The sequence below is a fragment of the Falco naumanni genome, chromosome 9, assembly GCF_017639655.2.
Source record: "Falco naumanni isolate bFalNau1 chromosome 9, bFalNau1.pat, whole genome shotgun sequence".
NCBI classification, from domain to species: domain Eukaryota; kingdom Metazoa; phylum Chordata; class Aves; order Falconiformes; family Falconidae; genus Falco; species Falco naumanni.
The window spans coordinates 8496918-8523643 of NC_054062.1; the positions used below are offsets into that span (position 1 = coordinate 8496918).

General features: G+C 50.0%; 1 protein-coding gene across 5 annotated transcripts in view; it reads left to right on the forward strand.

Annotated features, from left to right (window-relative positions):
* Positions 1-26726, forward strand: part of VAV2 (vav guanine nucleotide exchange factor 2) — a 148969-nt gene that overhangs the window by 31292 nt on the left and 90951 nt on the right. For all 5 annotated transcript variants that reach the window (XM_040606757.1, XM_040606753.1, XM_040606754.1 and 2 more), the window contains exon 2: positions 2129-2245. In XM_040606757.1, coding sequence (XP_040462691.1) covers positions 2129-2245 — 117 coding nt within the window. The remainder of the gene's footprint in view (positions 1-2128; positions 2246-26726) is intronic.

The window sequence follows — 26726 nt, forward strand, 5'->3', positions numbered from 1 at the left end:
CCCTTCAGCCTTTGGTGCTGCCCCAGCCTTGGGACGAGCGGGAGGTGGGGAGCAAACGCTGAGGAAAGGCAGGGCAGTTCTGCGGAGGAAGCTTGCATCGTGCTGCGCGTAATTACGGCTATAACCTGTGTCATTAACTTTCAAGACTGGAGGCTTAAAAGGGTTTAAAATAAACACGTGCTAGAAATTTGAAATCGGTGAGACTGCAGCGCAACAGCAAATACGCCCCTGCTGCAAGCAGCTGGTTTGCTCAGGGTGTAAATTCTTGCAGAGACCCAGAAGATAAAGTTATGAAATAACATGTATTGGCGAGAGAGGTTGTAAAGCAATTCCAAAACCCCCTCTCAGTCTGGACAGATTTTATTTACTGCAGTGTTTATGTGAGATAGACCAATGCCCTAGAAAACCAGAATTGTTTTCAATTTCTGCCTCTGGCACTTGCTTGTCTAATAAGAAGGCGCTGATGTGAGGGGAATGTCCTGGGCGACCCCCTCCCCATGCTGGGGGAGATCTGGCAGAGGGGGCTGGCAAGGGGGAGAAGTGCAAAAGGTTATTTCTTCCTTTGTGTAGGTGAACCAGCCGGTTGTTAATGAGGTGGTTTTGCCAATCCATCGCCACAAACCTCCCGTATAATCCCAAATGCGGTGATAACGGCAAGCTGCAATCGCGGTCCTGTCTGTAGAGATACCATGGCCCCAAAGACTCAGCTTTGATTCTTTCAATTAAAAGAAAATTAAGCTGTTTTATTGTGCTTTGGAACTCAACTCTTGGTGAAGTTTGCAAGCAGTGTTTTTGCATGGTGTTGGTTTGATGACAATTTGGGGAGCAAAGATTGTGCCTTGTGACAAAACCACGCCGGCCAAATCCACCCAAAGGCAGCTTGCATCTTGTGCCTGTTTATCACATGGGGATGATTCACCCCTTTGATGGGTTGATTTACTTAGGTTTCTAACATATTTGTTACATACTTGTGAGGAATTTGCTGAAAATAAAAAAAGAAAAAAAAAAGTTGTTTAAAAATACAGTAATAAATTGAAGGTATTTTTTTGAATAGCATAAGGGTGCAGAAAGAAGTGGAATTAATTGGCTTCCTCAGCAGAGTAGGTCCCTCCTGATAAAGGAGGTGATGCAGCCACAAAAATGAAGCGGATTTTTATTTTTCTCATCTTAGCCCCAGTGCTGCCAGGCATCACCACTGGAGCGAGACCGTCTGGAGTCCCTGGACTTCCAAATCCCTGACACTCGCAAACAAATGACCAATTAATTGCTGTAGTCAAATACTGGATTTTCTTGGAAGAGAAACAATATTGCTGTGCCAGTGGAGATCTATCTGAATGGCTGAGGGTGGGCTCTAGAGGGGTGAGATTTCTGCCTCTTCAAATGGGCTAAGATTAAAGATGAGCAAAGCTTTGTGGAAACAGTCCCAGGGGTTGCCCTGGTCTTGGGGATGGGATCCGAGGTGGGTCAGGAGCAGATCCCGTGGCTGAGCCTGGTGGAAAGGGGCTGGATGTGGCTGGCTGGTGTTCTGTGGATCTGTCAGCATTAGTGGTGCCCGCAGCATCTGGGAGATGCGAGGGAACAAATGCTGTTTGGGTTTTCAATTATTTCCAACCCCAAAGCAAAAAAACCCTAATTTTCCCTGTCCCAGTCTTTTCTTTGGGATGTATATATGCACACAGGTGTACGGTTGCACAGCAGTGCATACAATCAGTGCTGTAACGTGTGTCCCTTCTGTAAGGAACCAAATGGGATTGTGCTGGAAATGGTTAAAAGTTCAACGCTGGGCTTCTGTAGAACATCAGCTGTAATTTATATTTGGCTTCGACCTTGAAAGGGAAAAGTCCTGGCTCGAGTTTACCAGCCCTTTTGCAATGTTACCTTATGGGAAACTTGTTTTTCAAAAGGGCGTTTGTTTCTGGTGCGCAGCTGAGAACACAGGAGCCCTCACAGGGCACCAGGAGTCTGACATCTTCAGTAACAACAAATAAACCAAGGCGCAGCTTTCCCGCATGGGTTTCTAAGTCCCTGTTAAATTCTCTCTCATGTGAATTTAACTCAGTAAATCTCAGTTACAATTTGTGCTTGTCTTGCTCACTTTTTCCCTCCCTTTGTTTTTTGTTTCTCCTAGTTTCTCTGTTTGAAGAACATCCGAACCTTCCTAAAAGTGTGTCACGACAAATTTGGGTTAAGAAACAGCGATCTGTTTGATCCCTTTGACCTCTTTGATGTACGGGATTTTGGAAAGGTAAGAGTTACTCCTGTGCTCCTCAAAAGTGATGATTCTGGCACTGCTGGCACCGGCTGGTTCTCCGGATTTGTGCTGCAGGTTTTTGGATGGAAGTGTCATGGTTTTGTGGCTTTCTGAGCAGCTTCTGCACCCCTTTAACCCATGCATTGGGCACCTGCTCCCCAGTGCTTTTGGTAGCCTGCATATCTAGGGGTTGAGTCTGCTGTGTCCTCGGTGAAGGGAGATCAAGCCTTCAAGCTTTCTGCTTTAGATTACAAAGCCTCTGGGCTCCACCTTATGAAAAATGTCTTTTTTTTGGGGGGGAATCGATGGATCTGTGCTCGTGAGAGCTGTTGGGAAGAGGCTGTAGCCCTGGGGATGGGGTGCTTCGCTGGGGTCAGGACGTTGGGTCCTCTTCCCAGCTCCAGGTGCCTTGCTAGGTGGCCGGGGCAGAGCCATGCATCTCCTTGCCCGTGGGCTCCCATAGGGACAGCACACTGGGACCAGTGTTAAGCATCACCCCTGTTCGCCATTAACCAGCCTGGGGTTGAGCCCTGCATCCCCAGCAGCCCGGTTCCCTGTAGCGATGTTACAAATCATTATAACCCAGGTTTGTACCAACCATGTGGCAAGGACCCTTCATCCACAAGTGCTTCTGGTTTTGCCCCAGGGTGGGCACAGACCTCGCGTGGTCCTTCCCCAGGGGCTGCAGCCTCTGCGCCCAGCGGCGAGTGACGTAGCTCAGCTGAAATCACTGTCGGTTTTGTAACGTGGCCAGTGAGTGGCTGTGGGAGTCAGGGAGTTTCATGCCAGCGTGAAACGAGTCCCCTGAGTTTCTCAGAAATGTGTGTTTGGAGGTTTTTTCTTCCTAGGTGCTGGCTGGTATTGTGCCATGTGTCACCTAGATGGGAGAGGAGGGCACGTTTCTGTGTTTTGCTGTAATTGATGGGTGGCACCGAATGCTGAACAAGACTGAGCTGCGAGGCAGGAAAATCCTACCTGGTTTTGACAAGTGGCTCTTGTTCTGATACCCTGGCTTTTGACGGGGACAGCAGCAGGGCTGTGCCGTTACTCTGATGGATGCCGGGCTCAGGGAGGCTATTACACAGGACAATTGCTACATTCTTCAGTGGAAAAGGTGTTAAAAGATTTATTAAAGCGCTCTATTGTTTTACCTATTCCGAGCTACCAGGCATAAGCTGCTGGAAGGCATCTTCTCTTCTGATTATCCAAAGAGTAGATTTTCACTGCTGATGGGGATATATTATTTGATATTTATTGCCTAATTTATTTCTGGACCATTATCTGGAATGTGCAATTGCAGGGGCTTGTTTTATGAGTTTTTTTGATTTATGAAATACAAGAGGGCTTTTGTTGTTCTGGGAATATGAATGCACAGAAGGAACCTTTTGGGCTGGGGAAAGAACCACTGCTAATTAAAATGCTGCTTTATCACCACATTGTCTCTTGCTTTGTGCTGTTTCAAATTGCCTACGATGCCTGTTAATAGAGCCTGGCGTTAAACAGTGCTGGAACGTGGCGGCTGAACACAGTTTGGTTTCCTTTTTGGTCTGGTTAGGGAACAGCTATTCCCTTCTCCTTTTGTTCACTTTTTTTGGGGGGGATGTTCAGGTTTGTGACTTGGGAGAGGATTTGCCATTCCCTCTTACCTCATGACAGTTTAGATTTTTAGGAGACTTTGGAAAGAAACTTGTTACAAACTTCCAAGAAATCCAAATGTAGCTTTATTGCCTGGATCTTGCTTGTTTTCACGTGCATCGTCATCCTCAAACGATCTTAGAAGATGTGGGAGGCACAGATTCTGTGTACAAAAACCTGGCTGATCTTTTCCCAAAGCAGTTTTTTATCAGTTTGGTGGAGGTATCAGCTGTTCAGGTCTGCACCACCCTAAATCCCTCTGGAAGCCTGTCAAAACATCCCCATTGTCTTTGCCACCTTTCATTCCCACGTTACCCTCAGATCTGCGTTCAACAGTGGCAAAGCAAACAAACAGGGAAAAAAATCTGCTGTTGACCAAAGCGCCTTTCCGTTTTGAGTCGGGGCGAGAGCCAAAGGAGTCTCTCATCCACGTTTCCACTGCCCAAACACACAAAAAAATTCTTCCTGGAGCTATTCATTCCTTAGATCAATAGCGTTTTGCAGTTACAAGACACTTAGGCTGCGTAGGAGACTTTTCTGAACAGAGCACAGTAATAGTCGCCCGTTTAATGACACGGAAACCTTGTGGAGTGGTGCTGGGTGTTCCCTCTCTGGATGCCGCTTGAGTAGTTATTCCTCTCCTCCAAACCAGGCGGCCAGGGAGATCAGCGGTTACTAGTAGTAACGTTTGAGTTTGCTGCAGTGCACTGACTGAGTAGAAAGGCAGGGGCTCGCGTTTAGGTGGTGCCAGGCTATATGTAGAGGGCTCGTTCCTCCGGCATCTGCGGAGTCCTTGTGGGTTTCTTAGTGGAAGAAAACCACTAGTGCTTAAGAAGAGGAGGAAAAAATCAGATGCGTCAGTCTTGCCTTGACCAGCTGTTTTCCCGAGGGAGATTTCCATAGCTCCCTTTGGCTTCTGAGCCAGGGCTTCAGCAAGGAGGAGCTGCTGTGGGATGGATGGAGCCTCCTCCAAAGGAGCAAGTGTGGTTGGGGGCTGCTCAGGTCCAGGACTGAGGTTTTTATGCCTGCCTTTGCTACTTCCTTGAGTTTTAAGCTTGGGAAGTTACTACTTCTTTCTGTCACCAGGATAACAGCTGGTGGGACAAGATCGTGAACCATGTGGGCTTCTTCAGCAGAAACCCCTGTGGAGTTGAAAAGCTCCGTCTCTGCCTACACGGGATGTCGGGTAATTGGCAAGTGTGGGCTTTTGCCAAATAGATGCGTCATGTTTCTTGTAATCTGCTTGCAGTGTTTCCCAGTTACCCAAGGGAGTCGAAAGGCCAGTTTAAATTGCTCATAGCTGGTTTTTTTTTTCCCCTCTGTTGTCCAGTTGTTAAGCAGTCCCGTTGTGACAAGGGACGTGCTGTGTTTCCCCAAGTGATGCTGGCAGCCTGTATTTCAGGCTGTGCCCCTTTTCAGACACCTTGAAAGAATATATTGCTCTATTGTTTCCTATGAGATGGTTCTTAATTTTTTTTTTAATTTTATCCCTTTAAAGCGGCTCAAAAGCTATCCATAATCACCAGTGACAGCTGCAGAAGGGTTTCTCCGTGGCTGGGTGTCTGCTGCAGGACGCAGAAGCAGCGCAGTGTGCAGTGCTCGGAGGAAGAAACCCCCCTGTTAATATTGCCTCTGCAGGGGTGCTGTGCCCAGGCTTCGCTAGCACAGCCTGGTTCCTGAAAAAGAAATAAAATAAAAAGCTGGTGCTCATGTACGGTGTGCTGTTGCACGGTCCTTCATGCACATTTAATAGCAGTAATGGTATAAAATGTAACTCTTATTGGACTTGCTAATTTATTGGCACCAACTATAATGAGATAAAATGTACATAAATATGGATTAAACTCTTTATCACTCTATTAGTCAGCATGATGGTAGTAAGGTTCATTAAAGGGAGTTACTCATTTTCAATAAGTTGCAGTAATGTACTATTTTTTTTTTGAGAAATATAGTTCAAATATTCATAAACCTGTGGAGCGTGCCATTTATTAGCCTCCCACTCCTTTCTGCTCTTCTGACATGTATTTAATAGTCTCAAACTTTTTTTGAAGTTCCTGTATTGTTTGGAAAAGCTTCCCCCCCCCCCCCCCGCGAGATAGGGGTCTTTCCTACCCTGACCAACAGATACAAAATGATGCTGTGCTGAAAATGAAAAAGGGAAGCGGCTCACAGGTCAACTGAAAGATGAGGAGATACTGATATTGAGATTTAAATAGTGTTTTTCACTCGGTTGGTTCTGGTCCAGAGGTTGGTGAGAGCAGCACCACCCTTGCAGCTCAAGCAGGGCTCAGAGGACGGGGGTCTGGGTCAATCCTCCCCCTGAATTAAATCCACCAAGGTTCGCTGGCGAGCATGCCTCGTGGGTGGCTGACGGAGGACTTGTACATGGCTTGTCTTGCACGTCCGAAGTGCCGGGGAGGAGCCGTGGGTGGTGGGGAGGGTGGCCTGGAGCACGGCATGCTCCAGCGAGAGCCGCCTTGGTGGTGGCAGGAGGAGCAGGGCTGCCAAAGAGGGGATGTGCTGGTGCTATCAGAGCTGAAGCGGTGTGTGCCTTCTGTAAAGCATTTGCATCTTCAGAATAATTTTTGATGTAAAGGCGTCCCCTTCCTCCTGCCGGTGAGCTGGCGCGGAGTGCTCTTGGGAAGCCCTTGGGGAGATCCGAGGTGTCCTCATGGGGATGCTGCTGCAGATATGTCCTCAGCTTCATCACCAGCACCCTGGGGTTGGAGAATCCGCAAAGCAAGAGGTGCCGCCTCACTGGCCATTGGGATGGGGTGCTGGGGGAGCTGCAATGGGGTTTGACTGCTGTCATCCCCCCATTCCTCTTTGACACCCCCCCCACCTCTTGCCAGAGAGTCAGAAAACTGAGTTTTCTGCCCCTTTCCAGATAGGAGGGTGGGGAGCGTTGTCAGAATTATTTAAGGGATTAATAACTGAGAGTTGGTCGTTTGTATTTTTCCCTGTTTCTCTGCTGAGAATTCCCCTCCCTCCATATCTCCAACTTCACGTACAAGTCAATATCCCTGCAGTGCTACTTTAAAGGGTGCCTTTTGAACACAAGTTTGGGCAGATAAAGGGAACAAAGGGGGAGATTTAGATGAAATAATATATTTCATATGGTGAAGCTTTCCGATGAATGGCTGCGTTTTGCTGCTGTAACAAAGCAAGCCCCATGCCTGCCCGCCCGCAGCTGACCTGCTGGCGGTAGGAGCAGCTTGGCTTTTGCCATTCTTGACTTTGGGGGATTTTTTTTTTTTTTTTCTGACCTCTCGTAGCCAAGAACAAATGAAAAGTATTGCATTTTGCTGTATGCACCACCGAGTGTATGAAGTGATAGCGTCTGGGAGTGGAGAGGAGCATTCAGCGGTGCTGCAGGCGGCCGAGCACAGCATCCCATCGGCGGCTCCTGGGTAGTTACAAATCTCCCAGAAGACTGGGGCAGCCGGACAGACCGTGCTGTGTTGGACCAGGCTGCTGTGGTGGCTGGATGCGTGTCAAGAAAGGGGTCGTATCGCAGATGAAAACATTTTGAGTTGCTGTAGAACTCGCACAGCCTGGGTGAAGTGGGTGGGGTGGGAAGTGAGAAGACTTCTCCAAAAGAAGGGTGTGGGTATGTCGGTGTTGTGTTTTTTTTGGTTTTGTTTTGTTTTGGGTTTGTTTTTTTTTTTTAAATTCCCAAGAGAGTAGTAGAGTAACTGGTCAGCAAAGGGAATTGTGTGTGTGATTGCATAGGAGAAACCAGGAACCCCCTTAACCCCTTGCCTGCCCAGTGCTTTCCGTGACATCCCCACTGAAGAAGGATCCCCAGGACAGCACCCTGAGCCCACGCTGCCCTCCATGTGTCCGTGCAGAGCACCCCAGCTCTTGCAGGGCAATATTGTGCTTTAGGGACCACTGCTGTGCTTCTCAAAGCGACCAAAGTGCTTTGTCAACAAGCTGAAAATTCACGTGCAACTTGGATGCTGCCCACAGGGTTTTGCCCAGAGCCCTTGGGTGCTGCAGTCCTTGCCCGAGGGAGAAGCCCTGGCTCCGGGAAGCATATGAGAGCATGGGGAAGGGCACGGGGGAGGGAGCCCTGCCGTTGCAGCTCGTGGCATGCCTGTGCAGGGCCCTCACCGCCTGCCAGTTGATGGTTAGCTCCCTAGCTGCCTGCAGGAGCTGCGGGTGATGCTTGGTCCCTTCCGTGCTGGCACGTTGCTCAGCTGTCATTAGATCAGCTGGTGTTTGGCCATCCATGTTTCAAATGTCTTTGCTGGAGTTGTACTGGAGATTTGGGTACGGGGATGAAGGCTATAAATGGCAAAACCAGACTGGAGCAGTTTGGGTTGGGTTTATTTCACCCCTCTCCCCACCTTTGCCACTTTGGGGCTTGATTTGGGCTTGGGGCTGCTTGTCTCGCTCTCCATATGAACCCAGCTCTGTATCGCCTGTGACCGTCCCGCGGTGCAGGTTAGTCTGGGGTGATGCTGTCGGATGTGGGGTGATGCAGGGACCCTCCTCCCATCCTCCTGCTCCCCAGCACCCTGAGGACCTCAGCGGCGGTTCATGGGGTGGCTGCAGTAGCAGGTGCAGTATGTCCAGCAGATGTTTTCAGCCAGAACACTAAAAGTATGTACAGGAAACCCTGATGCTGAACTTCCCTAAAACACAGGACACATGAAATTACAGATTTTTGCAGCTAGCCAAGCGTGTAGCCGACTGCTTTCTGCTGCGCAGTGCCATGCCCTGCATAGGACACTTACCCGGGTGGTGTTTGCTGTGAAGGATGTGGTAGGTGCTGCCACACTTCTGGTAGTGTAGGTTTTTAGGCTCCAAATCCTGGAAATTTCTCCCTGTTCAGCTGTGAATATTGCCCTGAAATATCTGGTGGACTCTGAATCTTCCCAGCTGCCTGACGTGGTTAATGTTGAAGGGGCTACGCTGGTGTATTTTGTGGTCTTCAAGGGACCAGTAACAGCACTGGAGCCTTAAATCATGCATAGGCAACAAGTTAGTTTTACATTTTAAAATGCAGTTAGTTTTACATTGCACCCTAAAGCAAGCCCCTCGGTGAAATCCCTGGGCTTTGCCAGCCCAGGTAGGGTGGCTGGAAGTGGAGCCACTGAGCCGTGGCCATGGCGTCACCTCCTGTCCCCTCTGGCTAGAATGAGAGGGGGCACACTGGGCTCCCATCAGTGCTGTGGGAGGAGAGTCTCCGCTTGCAGCCAGCTTTTCCTGCTTGGGATTAGGGCTGGTGGGATGTTGCACGGCCGAGAACAGACCCCTGCGTTCGCCCAAGGTCTCTGGTTACCAGGGCTGGGTTCTCTGCCAAGAAATGCTTTGCAGCATCAGACCCGCTCCTGTGGTTCCTGATGTTCAGCTCTGTGTCAGCTGGGCACCCGCTGGAGCTTCCGCCAAGCAGGGAGCCTTTCCCTGGAGATGCTTGGCTCCTTGCCGAGGACTTTGTGCATCACTGAGCAAGGACCGGCACAGGGAATCACTGCGGTGGGAGTTCCTGCCATTGGCAAAGCCGCTCTGGTTTCTGGGGGCACAGAGAAGAGGTGCTGTGAGGTCTCTGGGGTTGTGAGCGCGCATCGTCCGTGGGCTCGGCAGCCCAGCATGCGAACAGGGCAGGTGAAACGCCGAGTCCCAGCTGCTGGTGCCTGGGTTGGAGCAGGAGCTGGGCACCAGTGCCCACGGCCCTTTGCTATTCACTGCTGCCAGAGCTTTTTGCCATGCTGTGGCAAATTCTTTCTGCTTTTTCCCCTTCTTCTCTCCCCTACTTAGAAATCTGGACTCTTTATAGATGTGCAGCTTCTCAGTGGAACTGAAAGAACCAGAAATGTTCCTTCTGGGAAGCTTTGCCTTTCTTTTTTTTTTTTCTTTTTTTTTTTTCTTTTTTTTTTCTCTTTTTCTTTTTTTCTTTCCTCCTTCTTGGCTGCTTTCCCTAGTATTTTTCCAAGGGGTCACATTAAGAGGTGTTATGTTTCAGATCAAACAAGTACGGGCAGGATCTTTTGTAACTCCCGTAGTCTGGATGGGAGAATTCTGCTGTTGGGCCGTAAGCAGTGATGTAAGTGTTTTTTCACGTGCAAGGAATCTGAGGTATTGATCAGGACATGGATAAATGCATATCCTTAATATGTATTAAATTGATTTTCCTGTACCTTCGTCATTTGTCTGAGCTCCCCTTGCAGTAATTTTAGACAAGATCAGGAGGAAAAGATATTTTTATTTTTTTTCCCCCCTTGAGTAACCTGTGAGTGTTCAAATACCAGTCCATGTCTCTAAAAATGGGGAGAGGGGAGAAGCCAGGCTCTTTTGGGTCATCCAGCAGGTTTTGGCTATTGTTTGAAAAATGCATGGTTTCATTGGAACCCCTCAAGATGTTTTTCCTTTCTTATGTCATCAGCTGTTTGAGACTTAATAATACAGTGAGCATCATCGTGACTGAAAGGTGTCGACAGGCAAAGTCAGTCGTATGTCTTGGTGCTCAGCTCATCTGCCACTGCTTGAGCTTAACTGTTCAGTGTGTGTTGGAAAAGGAGGGAAATACATCCCAGGTAATGTCACTTAAGGGAGTCTTGGAATAAAAGAAATTTTTTATTCTATAATGAGCTCTTCTATTTCTTCATTAAAATCTTCCGCATTTTTCTCAGCCTCTTGGAACTGCAGCGACTGATGATGAAATTGTCCCAGGGGGAAATGCTTTGGTTACAAATAATAATTAACATTTCTTGAAACAGATTAACAGGCGGGTGTAACCATGGTTTAGCAGAACGGGCAAAAACTGAAACTATCAGCCTGAAAGTACTGGCTTGGCTGAACTCCACAAACCCCAGTGCTCAGGGTCATTCTGTACAGCATCTTCCCCATGAACCAGAGTAAAGAAAAACAAGGGGGGTGGGGAAGAAAGCTTCCATGGGGAATTGTGGCGATCCTTGGGGCAGGAGAGTTGGAACAAGTCAGCACATTGAAGTATCGCACCTGGACACAAACATCCCGGTGCCGAGAGGAGCCTGGGTGTCCTGTGCTCCTTCCCCAGCGCATTCCAGGAGAGGGGCCAGGACTGGGATGCTTGGAGGGAGACAGGCTTTGGTGGGCAAACCCAGGGTCCCACCGTGCTCCTGCTAGATCGGTACTTCCCGTTTGGATGGTCACTTCCTGGAAGAGAAATGTGAACGTTTCAAAGCAAATAAACGGCACCAAACTACCCGCATCTCAGCAAGGTTTGCTGCTTGCAACCCCACCTCTAACCCGCTCCTGGTCACTTCCGAGTCTTCCGTCTCTGGAGGGACTTCAGGTTGCTGAGGCTGTGGCTGGTGGGTCCTGTCCACTGGCAGGGACAGCTTTAGAAACCAGGACTAGCCTCGTCTGGGGATGCTGTGGAGGTTTCTCATCTCCCTCCCACACTTCTTCATGGGGGAAGAGTTAAGCAGGCAGGGGAGCGGGGGCACACCTCAGACTATTTTGTTCCACTGGCTGTCAGAATGGGCTGCTTGTTTGTTCTTGGAGGGCTTCCAGAGAGGGGATTTTTTTTCTTTCCTTTTCCTTCAGAAATGAAATACTTCTTCTTCAAAAACTCCCTGGACGTTTGGGGTTCCTCCTGCCTGCCCACTGTGGGCCAGCATCGGCGTGCACACGAGGGATAGAGTGGGTCGGAAAACCTGGTGGGATACCCCTGAGCTGCAGGGTGGGCGCGCAGGGGCTGCGTTGGGTGCAGCAGGTGAGGAGCTGGGCAGTAACACAGGGTCACAGCGCTGGGCTGCAGCTGTGGTGCTGGTAGGGAGCAATTTGCTTTCAGGAGCTTTTCAAAAGCTTCTCTCTCAACATCGCAGGTGAGGCTGGGATGAGCGATGCATCTGCAAACCATCTGCACGGGTATCTTTAAGTATCAGTTTCCCTTTGGAAGGGCAGGTGTGTTTCTCCTGGGGACAGATGCCACTGTATTTTCCAGCTCTCTTAGGCTTTTCCTTGCCTGGCTCCAGAGCTGGCAGAGGAGGGAGATGGGGTGGCTGTGCCGTACAAGCAAAGGGCTTGCAACCCTGGTGGGACGGCAACGCTTGCTCACCCTTAATGCTTTGCTCTTCCAGTTAATGAGCCTCAGATGGTGATGCTGCGGCTAGTTCATTTACGCTCTCAGTCTTAATGGTGTGCATGTAAGTGAGACGTTCTCCTCTTCAACATCGTTCTCTTCCTACTAATTACATATTAAAGCATAACCGTGGTAGCAAGAAAGCAGCCTTAATGCACCCTGGGTAAAGCTAATGATGTGGACACACTGCACTTTGTGGCATTTGTCATGGTTTCCTATTCTAGGCGTCTTGTTTGTAATTTTAGGAATTTTTGAGCCAGCGTGGCCTTGGTAAATGCTTGCAGTCATTCCTAGTAATGAGAAAGGCTTGTGTGGGAGAGGCTGATTGAGCTGTGGTGGAGGTTTCTCCCTGGCTGACAGATGGTGGGGATTTCACAGCCTGTTACTTAACTTTTGAAAAAGGTGATTAATACTTCAGGGGAAGGAGCGATGTGCAAATGGGTTGGAAGTAACATGTAAATTGGAGCCAGCAGGTTGCATGTTCTTCTGGGGCTTGGGATGATGATGTTTCCCATCCTAATCCCAGGACAAGGCTTCATCTTTTTGCCTTAACGTTGCCAGCTACTGATGCACAGCACCTTTTCTGCGACTCCGGCTGTCTGGGAGAGCTTACTTCCAGCTCTCCACCTCTTCCGTGTGCCACCTCCAAGGTCACCCTGAGTTCAGGCAGCTCCGGAGCACGTGTCAGACTTGAAGCATATGAAGGGTCTCAAGGCTGCGGCGTGATGCTTGGTTGCTCTGCCACAGGCTGAAGCCTGGAGATGATGGAGCAGCGAGGATAACTTATGCAACAGATGGATTCTGCGTTGTCTGATGGGTTGGTGTAGATGTGGCCCAAGAAGCAGCAGTTTGTCCAGGCCCTGCAGAGTGGTGGCAGTGGAGCAGTGACAGACCTGGCAGTCCTGTGCCCTGACCTGCTGCTGTCCCACATCCTTTAGGAGTCACCTTGCTGAAGACAGTTAATTACTCATACGAGTAGGGAGGCGGCTCCGCAGCTATTTGTGTTGTACGGTCCTTGGAGGTGCAATGGAAGGTGCTTACACAGAGTCATGGCTCTCGTACCGGTGTACTCTTCTCTCTGTCTCTTGGGTTTGTACGTCTTAATTTAAAATATATCTGGAGAGAACTGGTGCAAGGGTGGAGCTTTGGCAAAGAAAAGCTTTGCAGAGTTTTCTCAAGGAAAACCAATGAGGAAGGATTCTTCCCCATCCACAGACCTTCCAGCAGGCTTGGTGCTACAAGCGTGTGCTGAGAATTAAATGAGAGCTGGGGATCCTGGCAGGATTTTGGGTGCAAGCGCTGGGTGTGATACTGAGGGTGTTCTGTCACACCCTGGCTTCCCCTGGGTGCATGCAAAAGGGAAAGCAACTGGGGATTGTGCTGGAGGACTAATTTAAAAGAAGTGTTTAGAGAGCTGGGGTGTGAGATGGTGGGCTCCCGGGCACTGCTCTGCTGTCCCAGCGATGTACCTGAGCCTGGTGGGGGTGCAACAGCTCTCCGATGGAAAAGAGAAACTTGGTCTTCCAAGCCAGTGGACTGTAAAGATTATTGAAAAAAAAAAAAACCAACCCAAAACAACTGAATATATTTTTTTCACACAGAAATAGTGCTTTAGTCCCTGTACAGAGAGATTTATCAAAAGAACCTCTGTGCTCCAGAAGCGGAGCTGAGATCACAGCTCGTTGCAGATGTGAATTGAACTGGCTGAGTCTCGCTTCCATCAGATGTGAATAACCCTCGTACAGAGTCAGTCTCATCTTGAACCCCACACATCAGTGCTGCTCCTAGGCTGTCTTTGCAGAGGCTAGGTTTGCACAGCAAGTGAATTTTTCTTTTAAAATGAATTTTTTTGGCTCCTGGAAATCAGACGGCGAAGCTGGCTGCGAGAGCTGGGGTTGCGGGCACAGCGATGTGGGATGCTGGGGAGCAGCAGCAAATAGACCCCAGCAGCTCCCCGGGGAGGCTGCGCCAACGGCTGGGGAGGTGTTAGAGATGGATCCACCAGCACGTAGGTTTTGTTTGGTTTTGTTTTTCAGCTGGGATGTTTCATCCCCTTATAGTAGGCGCTGGATGGGAAGCTAATTTTAAGCGTTTTCGGCTAATACAACAATGTGGGGTGTTCTGGATTTTGTAGACCTAGATGACAGCTCCTCTGTGGGAATCTTATTTTTGGGACGGAGTGCTTGATGGGATTAGACTTTTATGATGTCTGAGATCACGCACAGAGATTTATTAGTCACTAGGAGAGTCTGTAGCAGGACCTTGAGTTGAATGTGTTGGCCTGGAAGCTTTTTGATGCAAAAAACATTGGACCCCATTGACCTTGATGGTATTTTTGAGGTAAAGGAGGAAGCTGGGTCAGGGTCATTAGCCCATATTTGATGTAAGTGTGAAGTTTTACTTAAAAACATGCATGCACAGAAAAATCCAGAGTTAGGAAATGGATAAACTTCTGGTTTAAATCCAACCTGCAGGGAGCCATGTGAAGGACTCTTGCCTTGAGGCCTCACTTGACTCTGTTTGCTCAGCCTGTTTCCTCCATCGGCCGAGTCCAGTGTGTGTGCTGCCTCCCGCCCTCCCCCTTGCCTTTTTTCATAATATTGTTCTAATTACTGGACTGTGAAGAATTGACTCTTAAAACGCCTCTTGGCAAATTCCATTTGTGCATTGATGAAATCTCCCCTCGCTGCAGCCTCGCCATTAGCCCTGGCCACGTTCAGCCTGTCCTTGGGTCAGAACTTCTCCTCCACCTTTCCTGGGCAAACTGGGACACGCTAGTTGGCATGGTGGTAGGAGATCGTAAATGCCAACGGGATGTGAAAAAGGGAAGAAAATGAGGGATGCGGAGGCAGGTGAAGGGTTAAAATTCTTCTGCCGGGATCCTGCTGGTGTGTGGGTTTTTTTCACAGTGCTGTTTCTCCTGATGAGCTGCCAGATGTAGGTTTTTTGGGGTAAACTGGGACAGCCAGGGCCGGCTGCGGGTGCAAGGCTCTGAGAGCAGGAGCTCAGCGAAGGGCTTGCAGAGGGGTCCTGGGGCTGAGGATTTCGGGGCGGGTGGGTGAGCTCTGGACCGCGCTTGGCGCAGGGACGTTTGTGGTGCTGCTTTGCCTGCGTGTGGTCATGTCCTTTGCCTTCTCACAATGGCTGTCCCTTGAGGAAGGGGCTTGCTGGCTCTGCCTGGACCTTCTGCTCCCCGCCTGGGTGCACGGGCTTGCAGCAGACTCTTGTGCCAGTGCAGTCATCTTTTGATGTTGCAGAGACTTTGGGGTTGCATGGCTTATGTGCTTTCGAAGTGGGTTATTTCCTTTAAAAAACATCAACACTATAGGGTTGTTTCCAGAGGTTTTTTTTTTAACCGAGTAGGGAGCACCTGAGTAATGCTTCAGGCTTTTTCTGCAGTTGCAAGGGGCTAGAAACCTGGAAAATAAACCTGAAAGCTCAGTTAGCAAGTAATTGCAAGGTTCCCAGGACTGAGGCTTTAAAAAAAATGCCAGAGAGGAGGTTTTCTTAGTAACGTGAAGAGCCTGGTCAGCTTTGGACCATCTCTGGATTCCAGAGCACTTGTGCCAGGTCCACACAGCAGACTCGTGCTGTGAAATTACAGGTTGCTTCTGCCTGGGTTTCCCTCGCCCCTCTGTTTGCAGTCTGGGAGCTGGACCAGCAAGTCCTGGAGAGGGGACCAGAGGGGGCTGGAGAGGGGAGCAGGGGGGTTGTGTGGGTCGGAGAGGTGGTTTTGGCCATGGCTGCATGTGGGTTGTGCTCCCTGGAGCAAAGGACCTGGGGACTGGGCTGGCCAGAAGGCGCTGGTGGTTTTGGTTACCATGAACTCTCCTCTATCAAAAAACCTCCCAGGAATCCTCCCTGCAGGATGGACTATGAGCCCCAGCATGGGGCTGGTGGCCAGGCCGGGCAGTGGAGAGGACAGTGGTGGTGGGATGGCAGCCCATCCTCTATGCCCCTCTGCCTGCAGAGGGTGGCTGTGCTGCTCAGCTCCCCTCCGCAGATGCGCTGGGGCTCACGGGGCGGTGGGCACCCTCTCCCACCTCCACAGCTGTTCTCTGGCACGTAAAGGGGTTTGATTGCCCCTCGCTGGAGCGCTTGGTGCACCCGTGGGCTGCTTCTAACGTGCCTCTTCTTGGTCAATGGCTCACAGAAGGGCAGTTATCCTTCAGAGGAGCAATAGAGCCTGAACCTTCACCACCGTATCGCATTATTTTGGCAGCTAATCAGTTTTAACCTTGATAGGGGGAGAATTTGTAAAGCAAGGGAAGGTTGAGAAAACCTGCACTGGACTAGGCTGGGGAGAACGTGGGACGAATGGTCTTGTGGCCACGGATGCTCAGCTTTGGGCTTCTTGTTTTCACAGTGGCAGGGACCTTCAAAATGCAGGGAAAGGGCAGTGCTGAAAGCCCTGGAAGTGGATAAAAAGAGGTGCAGCCACTTGGGCTGGCGGGTGATGTTGCTGGAGAAAGCTTTTTGAAAGCAGGGTTGTGCTGTGCCGGTCCCGGGAGCTGTTGGGGTCTGTGAAGCCACACCAGGAGCTGCAGCAGGCGCTTCTGTTTGTACCGTGTGTTACAAGAGTGTAAACCAGCCAAAATACATTTAGCTTCAGGCCCTTTGGTCTTCTGAGATGCTTCTCCAGCTCCGTCTTGCCACAGAAAGTCTTGTAAAGAGGTAGCGATCGATTAAAATTAGTCGCAGCAAGTTCCTGTTCATGTAAGCTGTCTTGAAGGACAAGCAGATCTTTAGATTTTTGTGGTTTTGCTCCGCTCTATTTCTGGCTCCATTAAATCCATTTTTACCCTATTCTCTTCTGAAACATAAACGAGTAAATGCCATAACAAGGGCACACTTAAGGAAAGATGAAGCATGACTATAAATATGAGTGACCCAACTAAAAGAAAGGTCAGGTAAGAGACATTACCCAGTAGTGATCATTAAGGGTATCAGAGTGTAATGTAGCGTCCTGGTGCACCCATGTGTTCAGTAAAGCCAGTTAGAAGCCCTATGGAGAGAGGTAGGAAATGTGAGATATGCAGAGGGAAGCTTTCCTTTCCCCTGTGTTTGCATTCTGGGCAATACAGCAGGTGGAGTGGAAGAGGAATTTTGATACCAATGATTCTGTGTGCTTCCAATGCGCTTGGAATTTCGAAAGAAAAGAAAAAAAAAAAAGTTCCCTGCTTTGTGGGGGAAAGGAAGGGGCTGAACGATGGCTCTTTGCAGCGTGACCCTCGTGGTGCTTCTGTTTGGAGAAGGCAGGGCTGTTTGCTTTTCTGCTCCTTGGCATGCGCTGAGCAAACCTGCACCAGAATGTTTGCAAAGCACGTAAAGATTTTTAGCCTGTGTAGTTTAGAGCCTGACCTGCAATTTGGTGCTGAGGCTGGATGCAGAAAGCTGCTGCCCCATCGCCCGGCCCAGGGCTGGTGGTTTCTCCTTGAGGCACATGCACAAGAAGGAAAATATCCGGAGTTACTTAAGAAAACAGAAATGTCTTGAAGACAAGCTCCTGTCTCGGTAAGGCAGCTCCTGCTGTGTGGGGCTGGGAAGGAGTTTCCCGTGGGGATGTTGGATGTAATGGTGTTTTTCAAGGCTTTTCTGCGTCTAGATGTGTTGCCACCAGCCCCAGCGTGTTTCTGCCTGTCCGTGTGTCTCTGTTCCTGCCCATTTCCCTGCCTAAGGCTTGCCAGGTATTCACGCAAGTGTGGAAGTGCATCCAAATGATGTCGGGAAGAAATGGCACTATAGAGAAATCCCTCTTTATGGCAGGAACCAGGTGAATGGGGATTTATCTTGGGGATTAACTGGGCTCTTCTCATTTTGCTTTTCCTGCCTTGAAATTCAGTTCCCTGGATCCAAGAGGTTGCTCTATAAGCCTGCGCTCTCTGGGGGAGGTGCAATAATAAAACTGTTTAAATTCTCCTTTGTGTTTTGGAGGGACAGTGATAATTCCCTTGGTGCCGAGGTTTATTTTGCTTCACTAATACCTTGGTTTGAGCAGTTTCCTTTCTTCCTTTCCCTGCTCAGGGCTGCAGTTTCAGAAAGCTCTCTTCTCGAGGAGATTTAGCATGTGCACACACCATGTGAAGTCGACAGGGGCTGAACTTCAAAGTGAAGCATGTGAATAAATATTATCCTGACTTGAGGCTACTATTTACTCTTTTTTTTCTTCTGAAACAAAACAAATTCATACATGCCTTCTCAAGGCTTGGAATTAATCATTCTCTTTCTTTTTTACCACCGTGGCAATGGCAGCACTTATAGTATTTACTTGGCTTTGCTAGATGGTGACCTTCTCTGCCTCTCCCAGGTGCGTGGGTTTTACTGTTTTGCAGCCTTCTTTGAATATTGGGATGGAAATACTGTAGTCAGGGCCAAAATACTCTGCTCTTGCTTGTGTAGCTTCCCTGGGTCACCAAGGGGCCAGACCCTGGTGTGACAGGAGAGCCCAGGAAGATGCTGTCAACCCCAACCTGAACCTTGGAGGATCAGGAGGGTGTTTGCTTCAGGCTGCAGGGGCTGAACGGGGATTGTGCCAGGACTGGGTAGTTTGCCGTGGGATTTGCTTCCTGGAAGCACCAGCAACAGGCAAGTCCTTGTGTCCCAGGTGTCCAAAAGAAGTGAGTAAATTTGGATCCAGGCAACTCATCTTTGTAGGGCTTGACTTACAAAAGGTGTGGGTTGTCTGTCCTCTGAGAATTGCTGTGGCTGATGCTGCCTGAGGCCATGCAATGAAATCCACCAGGTCTTCAGCTGATTTCTAGCTACCTTGTGCAGGTGGGAGCTGGGTTATTGCTGTGCAGTTGCTGTCCCAGATGCGTCTTGCTGTCTGGTTCCGCTCTCCTCTGCAGCTCCAAGCAGGCAGAGCCTTCATGCATAGAAAATAATAAAATAAAATTATGCCATCAAATGTTTTATGTATGAGGAGGCATGGGCTGTCAATAATCCTCTGTGTTTTTTAATGGGAACTCTCTCTGTGTTTCTGCTAGTGGCTGATGACACCAATTAATTTTATTGTTTGGAAATAATCTTCTGTGGTGTGTGATTTGCACGGTTCTAGCCTTATGCTTTCTAATGATTTCTCTATTAATTTCACTGCTGCCAATAAGCTGAAGATACCTTTCAAGTGGAAAGGGAAACATGACCTAATACCACGGATAAAATATTAGCAAGAGCAAATTAAATCCCGGTTAGCAGTGTTAGGACCCCAGCTGCTAAAGACAGAAGAGCTGCTGAAGCGTAGCAGTGAGCAAAGAGCTGCATGTGCCGCGTATGGATGCGCGAGAGCACGGAGCAGTAACTTTTTGAACAGCTTTAAAATTCATGTAGAATCGGTGGGTTTGTCCCCTCCCGCTCCAGCCGACTATTCCCTGGTCAAAAAAAAGAGTTTGACCCCGAGAAATGAAATTTGTGTGCCTCTATGTGCTAGAAACACTGTGGCCAGGCTCGCCCCACTGTAGCAGGGTCGTGCTTTGCTTTCATTCCTGTTTCTTGCTCTGAAGACGGATCTGATGGGAGCTCCGTGGCAATGCTGCCTTGGCCGTGACGATGTACATTGTTGTCATCTCACATCAGTGTGTAAGGTCGAAGCTCTGCAGAGGAGCTCCCTCCGTCCTGCGGCACGGTGGCGATGAGCGGGCGGGTAGTGCCACTTATTTTCATGGTTTTCAGCATCGCAAGCCTCGTGGGTGCCCTGGAGCCTTGTCCTTCTGCAGCCTGCACCCATAGCTGAAGCTGAAGCAAGGTTTATACGGAAGATTTGCAGTGCAAACTGGAGTCAATGACTTGGGTGCTTGTCAGCTGCCAGTCCTCCTTTGCAACAGCTGAGCTCTAGCAAGTGTGTTTTGGATATCTGGGAGAGGAGCTGTGGTTTATCGTAGTCAGCAGCCCCAGTCAGGGCAAAGAATAGAGCTTTGAAGTAATGGCATTGTAGAAATGTGCAAATAAATCCCTATCAGGCACTGCCACCCACACCCACGAGTAACCTCGTGGAGAGCATCTTTACCCTCCAGCAAACTTCACTGGCTGCTCTGAGTCTGCCCCCAAATCGAGGAAATAAGGTTAAAATAATGATGAGGTCAGGTGAACCTGTCCTTCAGCCTTGGGAAGAAGTCTGTACTCGTGGTGTGGCTGTCAGCACGCTCGTGGCTGAGGCTGACTTTCTTCATCTATTTCCATCTAAAAGGAAAAAAAACATTCTTGTAAGGCTCAAAAATGTCACCACATCAATATTGTCTTAAGTGAAGCAAGGAGGAGGGCAGGGAGTCCATGCAGATTGTGACCACAATATTTATATTTATATAAATATACAGGTATTTATTGCTTTAACATTGTAGTTGCTATGCTGGGAAGTTTTGTAGTTTCTGCATAGAAATAAGAGGTGGAAGAGTTGGTAATCAAGGATATGGACTTCTGGGCTGATGGCTGGGGCAGGGTGAAGGGGTGAAAGCTGGGAAAAGAGCTGGGGGGCTCGTGGAGGGGATGTGGGGGGCTTCAGCCAGGGATGCGCTGGGGCTGTGCGGGCTGCCCTGGAGCGGCTTTTCCCTTACAAACTTCTTACGGGATGCAGGTCATCGGGCAGGCTTTGGGCTTCCTTACGCTGGGAGAGCGACCCTCGCCTTGGTTGGAGTCATTGCTGGGTGTTTTGTGTTGGATGGTACCTTGTGAGGTATCTCAGTAAATTCGTATTTCCCCTCCACGTTTTTAATGGCAAAAGCGTACATAAACACTGAGTTTTCACAGAACTGCATCGTGACTGTGGGCAGGAAGGAAATAATATAATGAACTATATATAAAAACAGTTCTCAGGAGCGATGGGCTGATGCAGGCAAGGTGGCTGTGGTGCCGGGATGGTGTTCCAGCAAGGATGTGTTTGCCCTCCCGCTGCCCGGTGGGGTCCCTCCAGCCCCGCAGCCATGGGCGGTTGCCTTCGCTGTCGTTTTTTTCCGAGGAGTGCCATCGCCTTGGCTCAGTTGCAGAGGACACCTTGACTCCCATCCAGCTCTCCAGCAGCAGGCAGGAGCGCTGGCTAAAATGCAGAGCAATGCCCAGGCTGCTTCATCTGCCCTGGGAGCTGGCTTCGGACACCTTGTAGCGATCTTTGAAACAGTGCTAAAATGCTTAGGGTCACATCAAAGCCTGAGCATGAGGTTTCTGCTGGCCTTGAGTTTCTTTGCGCTGGGTTCAGGATTACAGAGTGAAGTCAAGCCCTCCCGTAGGGTAAGTATGAGCACGAAGCCATTACAGCTCTGATTTCATGGGGGAAGTGACCAAAACTCAGTGCCTGCTCTCATCTGAGTCACAAACTGAAGATTCAGGCTTTTTTTTTTTCCCTTTGCTTTTGGGGGGGGGGGGGGGGAAAGAAAGGCAAAAGTGCTCAAAGAAACTGATTGTCAGCTAAAGCAAAAAATAAAAAAAAAAATAAAAAAAAAAAAAAGGAAAAACCACCCCCAGAAAACCCAAAGTCACTGATGCTGCCCACCGCTCTGGTTGCAGCTCTGGAGCAAACCCAAAGCAGCGGAGCGGGCTGGGCTGTCTTTTCCTCCATCGCTGCCGCTGTGAAGGGAGCACGCCAGCTCTGGTTCATAATTAATAGTCTTCCAGCCTGATTCTGCTGGGAGAACAACGAGGACATTGAGAGTGGGTCCGTGTTGGCCGCCCTGCACAGCGGCTGCTAAGAAAGTCTGAGCCTCCTGGTGCCTGCTCTGAGTCACCTTCACTTCCACACCCAGAGCCGTGCTTCCCACCCGGGCATCCCTCCCTCAGATAAAAACTGCTTTGGACACAGGATTAGGGGGTCAATAGTGGTGTAGTACTATGGTGAGATTTTTCCCCGTGATGCTTTCTTTTCTTTTCTCTCCCTTATGGACTGTAATCCCTCCAATAATATAAGAAGTGAGGAGTAATGGAGCTATTGGCCTTTTTAAATATGTATGAACTTCTCAGGAAAGCCAGAGAAATGAGGAGCGACGAAGACAGATAACAGATGCGAGATGGTCTCACAGCCATGTCATTTAACATGCATGGGGATTTTTTTTTCCTGGTGTCCTAAGTCATTATTCATAGGCAAAGCATAATGTTTCTGTTCTTTTCGTGTATAGATGATTATTATTTTTAAAAAGACTGTATCGGGGACACAGCTGTCCGTATCACAGAAAGCTGATGGTGCACTTCCTACCTCTGGCTTGCTGGGGTTTTGCTGCTAGCAAACAAAGATGTTTTCTGCTTCTTGTCAGGGTCAATCTGGCTGGTGACTCGGTGAAACGGGCTCTGTGGGATATAGCGATGTCTGTGACAGACCTGCACGTGTGTATTTTCTGCACACACGTATTTGTTGTGATGCTCAGGTTTGGCTTCTGAGAGCGGAGCGGGTCTGCCCTGCCTCTGTCCTCTTCGTCCCTCCAGCCGAACACGGTGACCCAGGGCAGATGCTCAGAGTTGCTTCCATTTGCGCTTTGCTTTGCTGGTTAATGACTTTGTGTTATCCCCAAATACTGGCATAAACAGTGGGTGTGTGGATGAGCTGTGCCCCGATGTGTTCCCTGCACGGACCACCTCATGCGCTCACGGCAGAGCAAAGCATCTTTCTTGCTGTCCTAACGGTGCTGGCAGCTTGGGTTTGCTCATCTTTACTTATTTCCCTGTACAAGCTGATAGCTGAAAAGGTTATGAAACTCATAATTTTGGCTGAAATGCAGCTAATCGTTTTGTCTGAAAAACACGTTTTTGAGAAGATTCCTTTTGTTATTTTCACACTGTGCTTTTTTTCTTCCTTCAAAACCAAAATGATATTTAATCCAGGCTTAGTTTTTTTTCTGAGAACTGGGAGCTGTCGAGAGAGAAACAGCAAGAGCAAACCTCGCTCAGGTCACCCCTTCCCTCTCACTCTGCAGCCGTCGCATCCCCCCCAAAATGAATTATTCAGGTGGCGCTTGCAGCGCAGGGAGGCTGCCCCTTGCAGCCAGCAGGTACTGCTTGGATATCTGCCGGGAAGGTCGCATAAATGGGGTGACACCCGCTTTTTAACAGCCCTTTGATTTCACAGCATGCTGTCACCCTGTGTGAGCAAAGATTACTCATGAAGGGAAGGGCTGGGCTGCAGAGGGTGAATTTCTTGCTCCTTATGGCTGTCTCCATGTGAGTGTTTGCCAGGATTAGGTCTTCTGGTGTTGTGGATGCACGTTGGGAATGCGCTGGATAGAACAGCCCCTGGGGCTGGAAGTAACCTGTGCTCATCAGGAGAGTGTTTCTGGGGGCTGAACGCAAGCCTGTGGCTCAGTCACCACGAGAGATGTTGAAGGAGCGATGCTGATGACAGAGGTGACTTCATGGAGTCATGCTCTGGTGTCTGTGGGGATTCACTGAGCTCACCTGCCTGTCTCGGGGAGCATCCCAGCTCCTCCAGAAGGCTAAACCTGATTTTCTGCAAGATGCCTATTGGTGTAGCACATCTAACATACCTTGAATTTGTCACCGTAATACATGTCATGTGCATTGATTTTTATTTTTGCTGGGGAAGGGAAGCTGGTGGGGGTGGGAGCCTGGGAAAAGAGGCCAAGAGGCAGGGATGCGGTAGGATTTTACCAGTGCCTGGTAAGGGAAGGCACTCCTTACCCAGGCTGTAAGGATGTATGGTGTTCCCTGGTGCTGCCACCCGCTTGCATGGGGATTGTGTCTGTTATGGGAGCAGGGTGGGCTCTCAAGCACGTATTTGATCTACTCTGGTTCTTCAGGCTCTGCACCATAGAAAACACGGTGGTAATTGGCTTTCAGCCACCTCGCCCGGGCAGGGGATCGATACAGCTCAATATGGGGGTTCGTCTCGCCGTTTGTGCTTTTTCCAGAAAGACTCGGGGAGAAAAGATGCCATTTAAAGAAAATTACTGCATTGCCTATCAACTGAAAACAAAAGTCTTTTGTCCTGTCAATCATTTGGAGGCTTTATCTCATCAATCAGACAGAAAATGTCTCCTTTTCACTTCTGCCACGCTTTGCATAGACCTGGTTTCTCCTTCATTCAAACAAACAACTGTTGGAGGCAGTAGCTTTTTAATTAAAAAAATTATAAAATTTCAGTATTTCGTCAGTATTTTGACGAGAGGAAGTAGTAATGCAGGTTAGTGTGTGTCCTCCTGTCCTACAGCTGAACCTAGGTGATGTATCAGACTATCAAGTAGTGCCGCAGGGACAAGTGGCCTCGCTTTTCCCCGCTCCGTACACGTGTGGGTGTGTTCCATGAATGCCTCAGGCTTGTGCTGGCACGTTATGCACATGCTGTAAAAAGTCGCTGTGTGCTCAGCCTTATTGCACGCCGCCGGATTAGGCGCCGTAAGGTTGGTGCGCGTTAAGTGGCCCAGCTTTGGTGGCAGCGGCTGCGGAGGGGGGAGATGAAAGTCTCCATCACTCTGCGATTTCCAGGTGTCCCACCGCTGCCGGGTCCGCAGCGGGGTGCTTCACCCACAAACCCCAGGTGAGGCAGGGGTGCAGGGGCTGCGTGTATCCATCTCTCTGCCAAATATTGGAAGCTTGGCTGCGGAGGCAGTGAGAGCAGTGAGCCTTGAGTCTCACCGCTTGCAGGTTGCTCCGTGCTTCTTGAATGCTTTCGGAGCCTGGAACTAAAGCGCGGCATAAAGTGTATTTCCCAAACATGAGCAGAGGTTAGTGAGTTCCATGCAGGTCCCGGCCACGGCTGTTTCCACAGCACATGGATGATGTGCCAGGTGCTGCAGGCTGCCCCTGGGGCTGCTGCTTGGAGCGCTTGGCTCCCCTGCCCTCGCTGCTCCTCCAACTGGCGATGCGAGGCTTGCTGCTGATGGGGCTGGTTGGCTGGCCCATGGTGGGCTCGGGAAGAGGGAAGAGGCTGCGGATTTATGCCAGGAGGAAACCACAATAACACGTGCATGCTGGGCTGTTTGCAGTGCCCAGGTGAAGCACGTTTTGTCGCTTTGCAGCAGGCGCTTGAGCAGGACTTGCCGTAACCCTGTTTGTCGGCTGGACGTTGTGTCTTTTGAATCATTTGTGGCTTTTGTTTTACTCACGAGAGTGAAAGACATTTTCCTTTCCCTTTCCACTTCCCTTCCCTTTCACATGGTGGTTTTCCTTCCCATGCTGCTCCGCCGATGGGCTCTGGCCAAGCCCCTGTGTGAGCCCAGGTGCTGCCGCAGGTCCAGGTGCCACCTGTCCATCCGTCCATCGGTCCGCGGCGATGGGAGCCGGGCACCAAACACCTCGCACACCCGCCGCTGGGCTTTGTAGGGATGCTGGCATGCCGCTGCCTTTTCTCCACTAGGGAAACTTATTCTCCTGCTCGAGCTGGATGCCCAGTTAAGCTCCCGTAGCTTGGGTCATCTCGTGTCAGCAGCGCTGCTCGTGCTTCCAGCCCCTCAGGCAGCTGGGGAGCAACACAGGGTCCCCAATTCCCCACTCCGCTTGGCCCCGTGGCTGCAGCGAAGGTGCTCTCCACTCATGCCAAGAGCAGCTCAGCAGTCACCGGGGCTCGCTGCTTCACAGCCTCTGCCGAGTCGGGCCGTGCTCCGACAGGCCCACCGAAGCTGAGGATGCTCTTTTCCAGCTGCCGCGTGGCTGGGGTGCGTGTCGGTGCCCGCCGTGGGCTGTTGGCCATCTGCTCGCTTCCTCGCAAGCCGGCCGGGCTCGCTGGGCAAAGGCTTTTTCCTGTAAACAGCTCTCTCCTGGGGCACGGCGCGGTGTCAGGAACTGGTATCATTGTTCTCAACAGCCGCACGTTTCCCTTTGCAGCCAGCTAAATATATAAAGCTGCCAGATATATAAAGCAGCCATATGGAGTTTCCATTTCTCTCTCGGCCCCTCTTTGAGCAGGACACCTAAAGCTCTTACTGCGTGCCAGGGCTTTTATGGTGAGGTTACGTGACTTAGGTGCCTTTGGCTGATGGTCCTTTACCAAGCCGAGGTGAAATACTTGGCAGATAGGGACATCTTTTTGTAGCAGGGAAGCGTGAATCATCCCTGTTAAGCTTTTAGTTGGAAACTTTTTTCTTTTTCTGCAGCCCGGTTCTGTTTCCGCCGCTCCGACCTTGGATGCTGCGGCCACTGGTGGTGGTGGTGTGTCTCCAGGAGCGACACAGATGGAGCACTGGGTGCTCCATCCCCATCGCCTGTGGTAGGAGATGATGGAGCTCGTGGGTTGCGTGGCTGGGGATGCAGTTCGCCCTCTGGCAAAACGCAGCATGCCGATGTTGATCTGCATCCGGAGGTGATGCTCTCTGCTCCGTTTGCTTTCTCTGCCCAGTGGTGCTCTGCTGGGAGTCTTGGCTCTCCATGGTTTTACATCAGCTCTGTGTGTTTTACCCCTTTTTTGTTGCTAAAAAAAGAGTTATTTTCAGGGTGTGGATTGGGCTGGGCTGTGCAGTGTCTCTGGAGCAGAGAGCAGGGACCAGTGCTGGTGATAACTCACCACCTTCGCTGGGCGTCTCTGTTTTAAGAAGCCTGGCTCGTTCCCAGAAATTCTGCTGATTCTTTACACGTTGGTATTTTATAAATCCCAGGGGACCCAGCCCCAGGCAGGTGAGTCAGGGCTGGAAGAGCTGTGGTGCAAGGACCTGGTGGGCGGTTTGGGGACTCCCTTGGGATCCTGCCCGGGCACCCACCTGCCCTGGCCAGCACCCAGCCCACCGCCACGGACGTGGTGTCTACTGCCAGGCAAGGACAGATGGGACCTGGTGTTCCCTTTCGTTTCTCTGAATGCAGATGATCTGTCTTAGCCAGGCTTTTCTTAATAGACAAATGAGTTGC